This window comes from Lampris incognitus, chromosome 19 (assembly GCF_029633865.1).
Source record: "Lampris incognitus isolate fLamInc1 chromosome 19, fLamInc1.hap2, whole genome shotgun sequence".
NCBI lineage: Eukaryota > Metazoa > Chordata > Actinopteri > Lampriformes > Lampridae > Lampris > Lampris incognitus.
In genome coordinates this window covers 28,710,217-28,723,209 of record NC_079229.1, presented here as the reverse complement: position 1 = coordinate 28,723,209, position 12,993 = coordinate 28,710,217, and the positions used below count along the sequence as shown (strand labels likewise).

The window sequence follows — 12,993 nt, the reverse complement described above, 5'->3', positions numbered from 1 at the left end:
AAGTAACTTAAAGTGTGCTTCATTTTGTTTCCACCATTGCAGAGGGTCACCCTTTTGTCTGTGGATCACTGGCTGTTTGAGGTAGCGATGTAGCTCATCTTCCAGGCTGGCTTTGTCAGAACCATCTGCATGGGAATCAAGGAAAGAACTGAACATCTCATCAATACGAGCACTATAAGATGGCTCTGCTTCTGTCCGTTGCCTTTCGGGTCTCTTTCTTTCTCTTTGGTTCCTTGTGCAGCAGCCTGGTCTTCCCCACCAGTCTCTCTTGTAACTTCCTGCTCTTCCTCACCTGTCCCTCTCATAGTACATTGACTGGTCCCTTGTGTAGCAGTCTGATCCTCCTCTCTCAGCCATTCTTTGGCCTTGGTCAATGTTGCATCGGAGGAGAATGCATGACTCATAACGGGGATCCAAGAGATATGCCAGCACATTTTTTTTTTCTTCAATTTTTGAGAAACGTCTGGTTAGGCTCTCCAACATGACCTACCTGAGCATTCTGATGCCTCGTGAAGAGGGACTTTTTTCATCTTTAAGTAGCATCTTCAGTATGGTCAGACAGGGAATTATGCGTGATAAAGATGAATCATAATGGCTCACTTCAAGTGTCACATCTTCTATTGGGATGAGAGTTTCAACCAAATTGGACACAATGTCCCACTGGTCAGCACCAGTAATAATAAATAATAATAATAAATCAAACTTATATAGTGCTTTTCTAACGCTCAAAGTGGCTTTACAGTAAACGGCGGTGAAACAAGATAACAGATAAACATAACACAGATATACAGGGGTGGATGGGAAGAGGGGCTATGAGAGGGAGAAGCAGCAGCCACATACGACGCCAGCAGTACTCTCCGACTTAAACAAATACAAAAGGGCAAGAAAAACAAAAAATCAACACCACAGTAGGGCACGTCTATCCTCCATGTTCACCTGAGTAGATACTAAGAGCACGCTTTTGCTCAAGCATCCTTTGCAGCATGTGGAGCATTGAGTTCCACCTTTTTCGGCCCACCTGGATTATGTTGTGTTTGGGTAGGCCCAGGTCCTGCTGGATCTCCTTCAAACGCTGCTTGGCGAGAACAGAGTGGTGGAAATGGGTAGCACACTTCTTTAGCATCGCAATGATGTTGATAACTGCTCTTTGGCTCAACAGGCCATCGTTCACTACAAGTTGTAGCTAGTGGGCTGTGCAGTTAAGGTCTGGCAGTTCAGTGAGCCTGATTCCTTTCACCATATTTGCTCCACTATCCCAAAGTACAAGCCCCACATGGTCTTTGCTTATGTTCCAGTCATCCAGCATGTCCAGGAAGGTCTTTCTAATATACTCCCCAGTGTGGAACCCATGCATTGGTTTTGTATTCCAAAACCACCTTCTTTCTTGTCCATCCATTGTCAATGAAGTGGCATGTAAGACTCATAAGTGATCTGTTGTCCCAGACCAGCAGTCCGTTGTGAAAGAGAGTGAGTGGCCAGCGGCATTCTCTGGTTGGATCAGAACCTTAATCTTCTTTACAACCTTGCAAGGACTTTCTTCCATAATTTCTGCGCGGTAATACTTTTCGCTTTTCATTATATATCTTGGTTCGGCTACAACCATGAGGCACTTGAAGCCAGCATCAGATAGCACTGTGAAAAGTTGGTTGTCACTATCGTCTCTGTGATCACTTTGTCCAAAAGGTTTGATTTGCCATCTGTATTTGGCTACTTTGTCTTTGAAACATTGCTGTATTGTAGGCTGAGGTTGAGCCGTTTTCTCCCGAGTGTCGCTTTTCTTCTGTGCTGCACCATGCAATGCAGGGTGATGAATCCTTAGATGAGCCCAATTATTTGAAGTATTTTTAGTTTTTGTAGTTGCTGCTCCCATACTGACACTTTCTTGGCATGTGTCGCACACCGCCTTCCCTGGTGATGGTTGGGTGAAATAGTCCCACATTGCACTTTTAGGTCTTTGTGCAGCCATCTACAATGAATAAAAAGAAGCATGCTGCTGATTATTTAATTCAAACTTAAGGCAGTTTCAGCATGTTTTTCCATAGCCATGTGTGCAGGCATATATACTAACAAGTATCAACTTGATGTAAGCCTATATATTAACAAGAATAATCCCTTATTATAATATCAAAATGGTACTTAAATTCTTACATAATCTGACTGCTAGTAACACTGGTAGCTGTACTAATTGTTAGTATAAAATTTGGTTTATCAAAGAGCATTAAATGCATTATAGACTTGCACAGGTAAGTGGGCGTGTGTATGTATTTCATTTTCAACCAAGACAGCCCTAGAAATGGTGTCAAGGGGAGGGGACTCCAGTGCTAGGACTCCTGTCTTTTGTGGCTTGGTTAGTCCTGCTAAGGCCTATGTGTGGATCATGGGCTGGTCACGGGGATGCTGGAGCCTATCCCAGCAGTCATTGAGCGGCAGGCGGGGAGACACCCTGGACAGGCCACCAGTCTATCAGAGGGCCCCACTAACTCAGTCAGTGGGAAAAGAAGAGAGACAACATGCTATGGAGTAATCTCTTTCAGAATGGCTAGAACTAAATTCACATTAATTTCTTTTCTTTTTTAAATGAGCTGCTCCGAGCTTTAAGAGCCTCCTCCTACCCATCCATCCCCAGCCTGCAATCATTGCCACCAGTGCATAAGTAACAATGTGTCACTAATAGGATTTCGGTATTATTGCATTTACTATGTCAACAATGCGTTACCACCTGACGTCGTCATCTGGGATTAACGATGTTGTATATGCAGGGGTGCACACAACTTTTTTTGGTCTGGTTCTCAAGGGAGCACCTGGAGATGTTGCTCGGTACTTTGTCTTTACACGGCACGGTTATCCTACAAGCTGTTGTCATCACTACTCTCCTGACTGCGCTCCTCATGGTCTTCTCTTTCAAACATGGCAGATGAAGATGTAGACCTACTTCTTTCATCCTGGTTGAGTCTGCGATAGCTGTTTGCATCCATAAGTCAACAGCTGGCCTTGGGTCAAAAGTCTCTGTTGTCATCTTAGACAAGTGGCTGTGCATCAGGGATGAGAGGCGAAAGGCTGACAGGCGGGATCTGTACTTGCTTTTTATTATATTGAGATGTGAAAATCCCCTCTCACATGCAGCACTGCTCAAAGGCAGTGTAAGGGACAACAGAAGGACTTTATGAATGTTGGAGTAACTATCTGGATTACTTATCTTCAGCGTTGACCAAGTCATAGACAGAGGAGGCTGCCAAACGTTTTCCTGCTTGCTTTAAACGCATTCATTCTCCGACAGTGGAGTCTCTGTCAACAGACAAGCTGGCCTCATATTCTTATATTTCTGGAGGATATTAGTAAGTGTTGTGTTGCCAAAACTGTGGAGGTCTTGCATTTCTTGAGGCCAAGTTGAAGGATCAAAAATTAAAAATTGATCACATGACTTTAGGGATTCATATCTGTTTTCAAACTCATGAATTAGACCTCTTAACACATTAGCCTTGTCCCTGTCAGCATCAGCATTTGAAACAGTGTCTTTCCTGTACTTGTCTTCACTGTCAAGCATTAGTGACAGCTGTCCAGCAGCTACCATGAGCTCATCTTTGCATTCACCAATAGTCAGTTTATCTTGCTGGAACCTGAGGGAGGTGAACTGTAAAATGTGTCCAGTGTCAAGCATGTTGGCTAGGAAACACTGAAAACGCTCTGTGCAGATATGTTTTAGGTCACTGTCATCACATGTAGCCACTTGAATTTGAATGGCAGGTAATAGCCTCCATATTTTCAACAGTCTCTTGCCTCCATGCTGACCATCCGATATTGTGAAACTTTCCTAGTTTCACAAAGGCAGTGCCATTCTCATCACATATCGTCTTTAGTTGTTCTGTTCTCTTTGCGCCCCCTCTCTGTAAATATAAGCCCTTCTTCCTTCTTCGGAGATAAATGGTTGTGTGTTTGGGTCATGGACTGCATTTAAATGAATGCAGTTGTATATCTTCAGACTCTTAAGCACTTTTTCTCCAGTCAGAGGATTGCACTGCTTGTTAATTTGAGAAAAGTCTTACAGCCAGAGACTTTTTGCAGATCTACCTCATGTCACTTTGAACATAACCTGACAAGAGTTTAGAACATTTGTGCTCAGTACCACTTACTTCCTGCCTTGCACCCACGTTGTACATTGTCTATAGATGATGTACTCTTACCGTGTTATGCAGAACATTTGGAACTGTTGGAGCCTCTATGGGCTTATTAGCATGTTTCTTCCATCTTGGTTCAATGACCTTTCATTTCCCCTGGGTAAATTTAGACTACTCATAGATTGTTCCGCTTCAGTCCACACTCCTTCAGTACATACCATGCCTTGCACACACACACACACACACACACACACACACACACACACACACACACACACACACACACACACACGCTCTCTAAGCAGATAGTATTTAAAATATATGTTTATTAACACGTCTAGACTTGGAAAAGTGCATGTGTTATACAGTAACAATGTTCCTAAGACATTTATTCCATCATTCTAAGCATTGATTAAATAGTTAAGATACAATAAATAGAGACATATATGGTAAGTGGAAATAACGGTACGATTTAAATGGTTTTCCGAGTAGAGTAACTAGTTTAGAAGTCCCCAGCCGTTCAGGGTATTCAAGCTTTGACATGTTTTAGTAGCAACTGCTGCCTTATGCTGTTCTTAAACAGACACAGATAATGACATTTTCATATTGTTATCACGCTCATTCCACACCCGTAGACCTTTGCAAACTATAATAAAGCTCATACATTTCAGTTTACATTCTTTTCCCTTTAATATTCTTTTTTCTAGTCTTACATGTATGTGAGGGAAGGTAAGTCGGAGTAAGGTCGCAAAGTCTGCTGTTGAGCTATCTACAACATTATACAAGCCACTTCAAGTAAATCAACTTATATTCTGTAGAAATGGATCATGTTTTGATTTTTTTTTTGTGGAAGATGTGGCTGCAATATGATGATCATATGTTTTCCCAGAGCTTCCTGACGGTGTGTCGAGACATTTTGCTGGTGGGATTGGTGGACGAGGAGTTGAAGGGTCAAATGCTCCACCTGTGCTCACTCATCCTGCTCTCAGGTCTGTTTTATTGACCACACTAAACCAAATGTTGCCTATGTACTGAAAGTGTATCGTTCAGCAAGCTTTTTATAAGAGAACATCACCTACAGCTTCAATAAGCTATTTTAAGTTAAAGAATTTCAGGTATAGTTGTATTCAAGCACCAAGTTTAAATTGATGTTTAAAGCTTTTCTTTTCAGTACCCCTCCCCTGAAACTTTTCTCTTTTCTAAATCAGGATTCTGTCAACTTTCTGAGATAGCATTCGGTATGTGTCTGTTGCGTTGTGCTTACAGAAAAGGGCTACTTGTGTATTCCCCTACTGCTGCCTATTGTGAAGGAGGTGGCAGAGAGCTTTGTTCCAAAAGAAACCCAGGAGGAGCAGCAGAACAAAAACCCCATCATTTTAAGCATGGTTACCAGTACCTTCCAGAAGCTTGTTGAGCTCTTGGCTCATTACCTTAGGAAGAAACCCGAGGAGGGTCAACAGGTACTCATCTTTGTTTCTGGGTTGATGAAGTGAAGCCGGTATGTCTGCATGGTCTGCCTTGTATTGTTTTTTTTTGGGTTTTTTGTTTTTTTTTTGTTTTTTCATATTTCTCTGATGGAAATTTGGCTACAGCAAAGAATCTCAAGTTAGATTCTGGGGGTGAAACTTCAGAAGACCTCTGAAAACAGTAAGTAAAACAATATAAGCAGAAACCAGTTAAAGAAGAGTCACAAGGGAGGTTTTTAACACCACAACTGTGGGATCATCTTTTCTTCTACCAAGCCTATCAGACTTGAAAGCCAAATAAAAGCTGACCACCTTGAGCAACCTGTGTCTGACCCATGAGAACTGAAGAAAAATGCAGACATGCTCAGTTAGAATAGCACTGAGAATGGGCAGTCATCAGGCTAGAAAAGAGGTTGTATGGTTAGACTTGAATCCAAAAGGATCTTTAATCACAGAGAGACTTGATTAGAGTTGATCTCAGCACTTTAGTCCTGCTCAACCAACTTGGTAGAGGCTATTAATTGAATGGAGTCTCTCTCTCGCTCTCGCTCTCGCTCTCAATTCACTTCAATATGTGCTTTATTGGCATGACATATGTTTGTGTACATATTGCCAAAGCATGTAAAACAACAACACAACAATGATTATAATAACTGCAACAACAACAATGATTATGATATCAAACAACAGTAGCAATAGGTGCCATCACCCACTTTCTCTCAGGTCGTGGCAGGAAAATATAAATCTTGCTGCAATGCTTGCCGCTGGCCCCCCTTCCCAGGACCACCCGCAGCTTACCTGCATCGTCCATTTCCTGGTACTCTGGGATCACATGTTCCAGCTCCTTGACAAAAGCCTGTCGCTGTTTTCAAATTTTTCACATTTAAGGAGAAAGTGCACCTCTGTCTCCACCTCATCTGTCATGCACTGACCACATATTCGTTGCTCTTTTGGCAACCACGTCTTTTTATGTCTCCCCTTTTCAATGGCTAGACTGTGGTCACTAAGCCTGTATTTGGTGAGGATCTGTCACTGCTTCCTGTCTCTGACAATTAAGAGGTATTCTTCCAAATCATAGTTTGTTTTTAGGGCCCGATAGACTTCTAGTTTGTTTTGAGTTTTGATTTCAGCGTTCCAATGTTTCAAATAATTGTTCTTGCTTTGTTTTATAGCCTGATTTATCATAAAGTTTGTTTGGAATGCAGTGCTGGCCTGAAGTTGGTTGGTCTTAGTATTTGTTAAAGGGTTAGTGAGTCTCAGAACCAGCTGCTTCAGGGGACTCTTTTCAGGGTTCAGTTCTTGGGTTTTCAGAGCTTTAAAGTGCAATGTATTTGTTGGGCTTGTATTTAAGTGCATCCAGAAATTTACAGATCTTTTTTGTACATTTATCAATAATGGAAACCCGCCTAATTCTGCCCTACATGCGTTGTTTGGTGTTTTCCTTTGTATTTTCAGAATCATTCTACAGAATTCAGCATGTAGGGTATCTGCAGGATGCTTGTCCCATCTAGTGTAGCTGGAAAGACTGAGTGTACCCCATACCGCACTTCCATATAGCGCAATGGGCAGAATTGCACTATCAAACAGGTTGCACCAGATGGAGATTGGTATATCAATGTTAAAGAATTTATTTTTAATCGCATATAGAGCTCTGCGAGCTTTTTGTTTTAGGTTATTCACTGCCCTATTGAAACTCCCCGATCCTGTAATAAATAGACCAAGGTAAATATACTGCATCGTATGCTCTAAGGTGATGCTACCTAGAGTCAACTGGTATCTATTTTCCTGACATCTGGGCTTCTTCTGGAAGATCATTACTTTTGTCTTTTTTGGATTTATTGCCAGGGCTCAGTGCTGGCAATAGTTTTAAAGCAGGTCTAGAGGTTGTTGTAGCCCACCTGCAGTTGGTGACAACAAAACTAGATCATCTGCATAAAGCAAGAATTTTACTTCCATGTCATACAGGGGGAGACCTGGGGCTGCAGACTGTTCCAGCTGCACTGCCAGTTCATTAATATATATATTGAACAGTGTCGGGCTAAGTCCACAGCCCTGTCTCACCCCTCTATTCTGAGTGAAGAACTCAGTGTGTTTGTCTCCCATCTTAACTGCACATTTGTTGTCTGAATATATTGACTTTATTATGTCATACACTTTACCCCCTACACCACTTTGTAAAAGTTTATAGTATATTCCTTCATGCCAAATAGAGTTGAAAGCTTTTTTGAAGTCAATAAAATAAGCAAATATTTTTCCATTTTTGGTTCGATTCACATTTTCATTTATGAGGGTGTGTGGGGTGTAAATATGGGCCGTAGTCCGGTGATTTGGGAGGAAGCCAATTTGACCTTTGCTCAGGACATTGTGTTTGTTAAGGAGGGTTAGAATTCGATTGTTCAAAATGCTATTAAACATCTTCCCCAGACTACTGCTCACACAAATGCCTCTGAATTATTAGGATCCAATTTTTCTCCATTTTTATGAATAGGAGTTATAAGCCCTTTGTTCCAGATGTCAGGAAAATATCCTGAACTTAGAATGATGTTGAATAATTTGAGTACTGCCTTTTGGAGCTCAGGTGTGCTGTTTTAAAGCATCTCGCTTCTGATGCTGTCAAGGCCACAAGCTTTATTGAGTTTTAAGGATTTGAGCTTCTGTGCCAATTCTTCTTGTGTTATTGGAAAATCAAGTGGGTTTTGATTGTCTTTTATAGTGCATTCAAGCAACTGTAATTTTTGTTTGATCAGATTGTAATTGGAATTTGAGTGTTCTTGTTGGATTTCCAAATAGATATGTTCAAAAATTCTCTCTCTCTCTCTCTCTCTCTCTCTCTCTCTCTCTCTCTCTCTCTCTCTCTCTCTCTCTCTCTCTCTCTCTCTCTCTGTCCATCTCTCGCTCAATTTCTCTGTCTCCTCTGGTCAAGCTTTGTCAGTCAACGATGCCCAGCCTTTCAGACTTCCTCCAAGTGGTGCAGACCTGGGAAGGGATTTCCTCCAAACCACTAAACGAGGTCTTCTCCACTCTCTTGGCTGGCATCATTGTGGAGAACCAATACAGGATCCAGAAGGTGTGAGCAAATGAGGCATGGCAAAGACTGAAAAATCTTGATTTTTAACATATTTCATTTATTTTTTGCAACATTATTCATAATGTCATTTACAGGTACTCTGTGTCCTCGGAAAGCTTGACCTTTTAATTGTTTTGATCAATTTTATTTATAGACGTCTCAGAAGTCAACAATATCGGCATTAAATGTCCCTGCTTTTGAGCCCTCAAGCCTTCTAATACAAATGATCTCTCTAATTTGGTAGACAACAGTTTATTGTTGAATTGTTGTGCATATTGTTAGTTTTTAGCACATTAGAATGGGAATCTTGAATCTTAAAGGAAATAAATGGTGTTTTTTCTTCTTGGCTTCTTAATGTACTTCCTGTGTTTATGGCTTTAAAGATTTCTCATCCTGATGAAGTGACCATCCTGCAGTCTGTGGAGGACATGCCTCCTCTGTCCAGCATGCTGCTGTCTGTTGTCCTCAAGTTGCCCCCTGTTACCAGGTAACTACCATTGGCCCTCCTTAGTTCACCTCTCCCTACTGGGGCAAAAGATGGATGATCTGCAGGGGCAGATTGAATAAGCCCTCGGCTTAGATGGGCCTCCTGGGAGTTCTATAACTGCGTTTGAAATGGTCATTCACATAACCTGCTCATCTGCTCTGTTCGCTGACCACCAACACAGAGGCTGTGCCCAAACCATTCGCAGTTCAGTTCTGTAAACGATCAGATCTGCGTGACAGTGTATTTTTTTTTCTCTTGCTGAACCAAAAATGCCAAGTGTTGCAAATAAATCAAAGCCTTTGTGTTTTCCTAAGGACCTTCCTGACGGAGATCAGGTCTTCTCTTGACTCGGAAAACATTGACTCTCTGATGGGACTGGCTGCTGTTCTGAACATCCTGAATGTCATCAGTCACAGTATGTTTAAATGGCTTTCAAATAGGCCTCCATAGCTTATGAAATTTGTCAATATTTCACTGTGATTTCAGTCAGAGTAATCCGTTTACCAGTTTGAGAAACCCAGCTGTGGATAAAAACAATCTTTCTGCAAATAAATGCTAGTCTGAGATAAATCGTTATTATTTTTGCTAATACTGATACGTGACTGTATTTACATAGCGAGGCAGGTCAAGGCAGCTTTGAAGGACACGGCCATATCTGTCCAAAGACAGCTTCAGAAACTTGCTGTCACAGCCGAGGACAGTGGAGACATCCAGAGGTAGGTGGAGGGAAAACAGGCAGTCTCCAGAGGTAGGTGGGGGGGAAACAGGCAGTATTCCACAATATATCATCAAGATTTTTATTTCCTTTTAATCAGGAATCAGGAATATTTATTTATCATTTCCCCTCATGTACTTGTGCACATGAAATGAAATGCCGTTTCCCCCAGTCCACAGCAGTGCAACATACAGACAAAAACACATTCAAGAACATGCATATTCAAACTAACACATATTTAAACTACTATCTTGGCAGTTGCTAAATCATTGCTAAATGATTGTTGTTGCTGATATTTCCATGTGCTGTGTAATGACAACAAAAATATCAAAACACCTTTTCTTTTTCCTTCCATCAGGGTCATCTATGAATCCGCCGTGAAGACCTTGAATGGGATTCTGAATTTATGAACAAACACACCTAAGAACCAATTTAGGTTTGTGTGATGTGTAACCTGTACATAATGCTGAAAGGCTAGTAGTCTGTCTACTTTGATTTCAGGTGGTTCTTCAACGCTGTGTCTGCCCCATGTGTTTCGAAGACATCTCTTACATATAGCGCTATGTGAACGTTTATTTAACCAGTAGATTTTCTCTTGGCTCAAACAACCGGCTTCTGTCTTGCTTTAGTCTTTTTATTTCCAACTCAGAGCCCTTTTAATTTCACCGAATCTGCATAGTTTGAGATCAAACTTTAATGGTGCCTCTGGGGCAATCACCCTCCAACCATGTGCCATCAAAAGCCATGTGTATGCAGGTTTTCATTCCAACTAAACACCACGTCTGCTGATTTCACTAATTACCTCCCTCCTCTGTGGACAAAGGCGTGCTAACTTGTCAGTTCGGCTAGTATAGTTTTTGGTTGGAATGAAAACCTGCATAGCCCTCCGTGGCACATGGCTGCAGGCCATAGCTCGGGGAAAATTAGGTTAAGGACACAACGACCATGTCTTTCTGTCAAGATGTCATAAGCGATTTGACCTCTTGCACTTTCACTGTTGGCAGTTGGTTAGCAACAAACATCTTGCATTTGAGGCAGAAGAGCACTTGACTACTTGTCCCAGTTTTAGCGATCTCCCAGGGATTACTCCAATGTAAACACTGAAACATCCACTTAAGCAAAGCTGTTGACAGTTTATACAATACATTTTCTATTTGCTTGGACAGTTCAATTTGTATTCAACTGTACACTGATAATGAATTTGTCAAGATTGCGATAGTGACTGCATGAGCACGCTGTGAGTCACCTGACTGTCTCTTTCTAAGGGATCAATTCCACTGATAGTACTGTAACAGTAAAAGCTCAAAACTACTGCTGTTGGCTGCTCCCGTTAGGGGTCACCACAGTGGATCATCTGTTTCCATCTCTTCCTGTCCTCTGCATCTTCCTCTGTCACACCAGCCACCTGCATGTCCTCCCTCACCACATCCATAAACCTCCTCTTTGGCTTTCCATTTTTCCTCTTCCCTGGCAGCTCCATATTTAACATCCTTCCCCCAATATACCCAGCATCTCTCCTCCACATACAGTGCTGCTTGAAAGTATGTGAACCCCTTGAGCAGTTTAGATTTTTCTGTTGTTTTACCATGATTTTCTTATTTTATCATCACCAGTTTTTATGTATGAAATGTCAGATATATGTTTATCAATTTCATGTACTTGTTTAGTGGGACTTGTTTAAGTAGCCCAAAAACTACATGAAACATGGAATTAGTGTATGTGCAAAAGTAAGTGAACCCCCAGCTGCATTGGTTAAGTCAAGCAGGTAACAGACTCAGGTGAAACACATTTGGGTGCTTAATTAATCATTTAAGCAGACCAATGAAATGAGACATCCTTGGGAAAGGGTTTGTCCTGCACTAATTAAAAGACAGAGGAAACCAACCAAACCACTGTGGTCCCATACAAATCAACAATGCCGAGAGCAAAGGAGATATCCGAGGACATGAAGAAGAGGGTAGTGACAGCCCATCAGTCTGGGGAGGGATATAAGACCATCTCCAAAAGATTCCAGCTCCATCCATCCACTGTAAGACAAATAATTTACAAATGGAGGGCCTTCAACATGACAGCAGCTCTGCCTAGAAGTGGACGCCCATCAAAACTATCACCCAGAAGCACCAGAAAAATAATAAATCGGGTAAAGGCCAACCCACACATCACCTCTAGAGAGTTGCAGACCTCTCTGGAAGCATCTGGGACAAATGTGCATGCATCTACAATCAGACGAAAATTGAATAGCCATGACATTCATGGGAGGGTTGCTAGAAGGAAGCCTCTGCTCTCAAAAAAGAACAAAGCTGCCCCTTTCAACTTTGCCAGAGAGCACTTGGACAAACCAGAGGCCTTCTGGAAGTCCATTCTCTGGACAGACGAGTCCAAAATAGAATTATTTGGTCACAATCAAAACCAACATGTTTGGAGAAAAGCCAACACTGCATATGAAGTAAAGAACCTCCTCCCAACAGTGAAGCATGGTGGTGGAAATGTGAAGGTCGGGGGCTGCTTTTCTGCTTCTGGACGTGGACGACTCCATATTATCCAAGGAACCATGAATTCTCCGGCATATCAACAAATTCTTGACCAGAATCTCCTGCCATCAGTCAGGGAGTTGACGCTGGGACGAAAATTGATTATGCAACAAGACAATGACCCAAAGCATTCCAGCAAAACTACAAAGGAATGGCTTCAGAGAAAGAGGATTCGTACTCTGGATTGGCCCAGTCAAAGTCCGGACCTTAATCCAATTGGAATGTTGTGGCGAGACCTGAAGAAGTTGGTACATACCAGATGTCCCTCCAACCTCTCTCAACTGGCTGAGTTCTGCAAGGAGGAGTGGGCAAAAAGCCCCATAAGCAGATGCGAGAGACTGGTTAGTGGTTACAGAAGACGTTTGGTTGAAGTAATGGCTGCAAAAGGAGGAGCCACACGCTACTAATACAAGGGTTCACATACTTTTGCACATGTTAAATTTTAAGTTTTTGTGAAATAAACCACCTTTGTTAAATTAAATAATGAAAATATATCTCTTTTTGTGTGTGTGTCCATTATTTGGAAGGTGTGCTTTACAAATTGGGATTTGGATGTATGTGTAATAAGCTTATCTTAATGTTTTTTACAACAACAGTGACCATGTCTGGAGG

The 12,993-nt window shown here is 41.7% G+C and overlaps 1 protein-coding gene across 1 annotated transcript in view; it reads left to right on the top strand.

Moving 5' to 3' along the window:
• The window catches only part of ncapg2 (non-SMC condensin II complex, subunit G2), a 35,674-nt gene extending 25,249 nt beyond the window's left edge, over positions 1-10,425 (top strand). The window contains exons 21-27 of the mRNA XM_056299746.1: positions 5,005-5,104; positions 5,382-5,575; positions 8,505-8,648; positions 9,032-9,135; positions 9,450-9,550; positions 9,752-9,851; positions 10,209-10,425. Coding sequence (XP_056155721.1) covers positions 5,005-5,104; positions 5,382-5,575; positions 8,505-8,648; positions 9,032-9,135; positions 9,450-9,550; positions 9,752-9,851; positions 10,209-10,260 — 795 coding nt within the window. The 3' untranslated portion in view covers positions 10,261-10,425. The remainder of the gene's footprint in view (positions 1-5,004; positions 5,105-5,381; positions 5,576-8,504; positions 8,649-9,031; positions 9,136-9,449; positions 9,551-9,751; positions 9,852-10,208) is intronic.
• Positions 10,426-12,993: the final 2,568 nt, after the last annotated feature.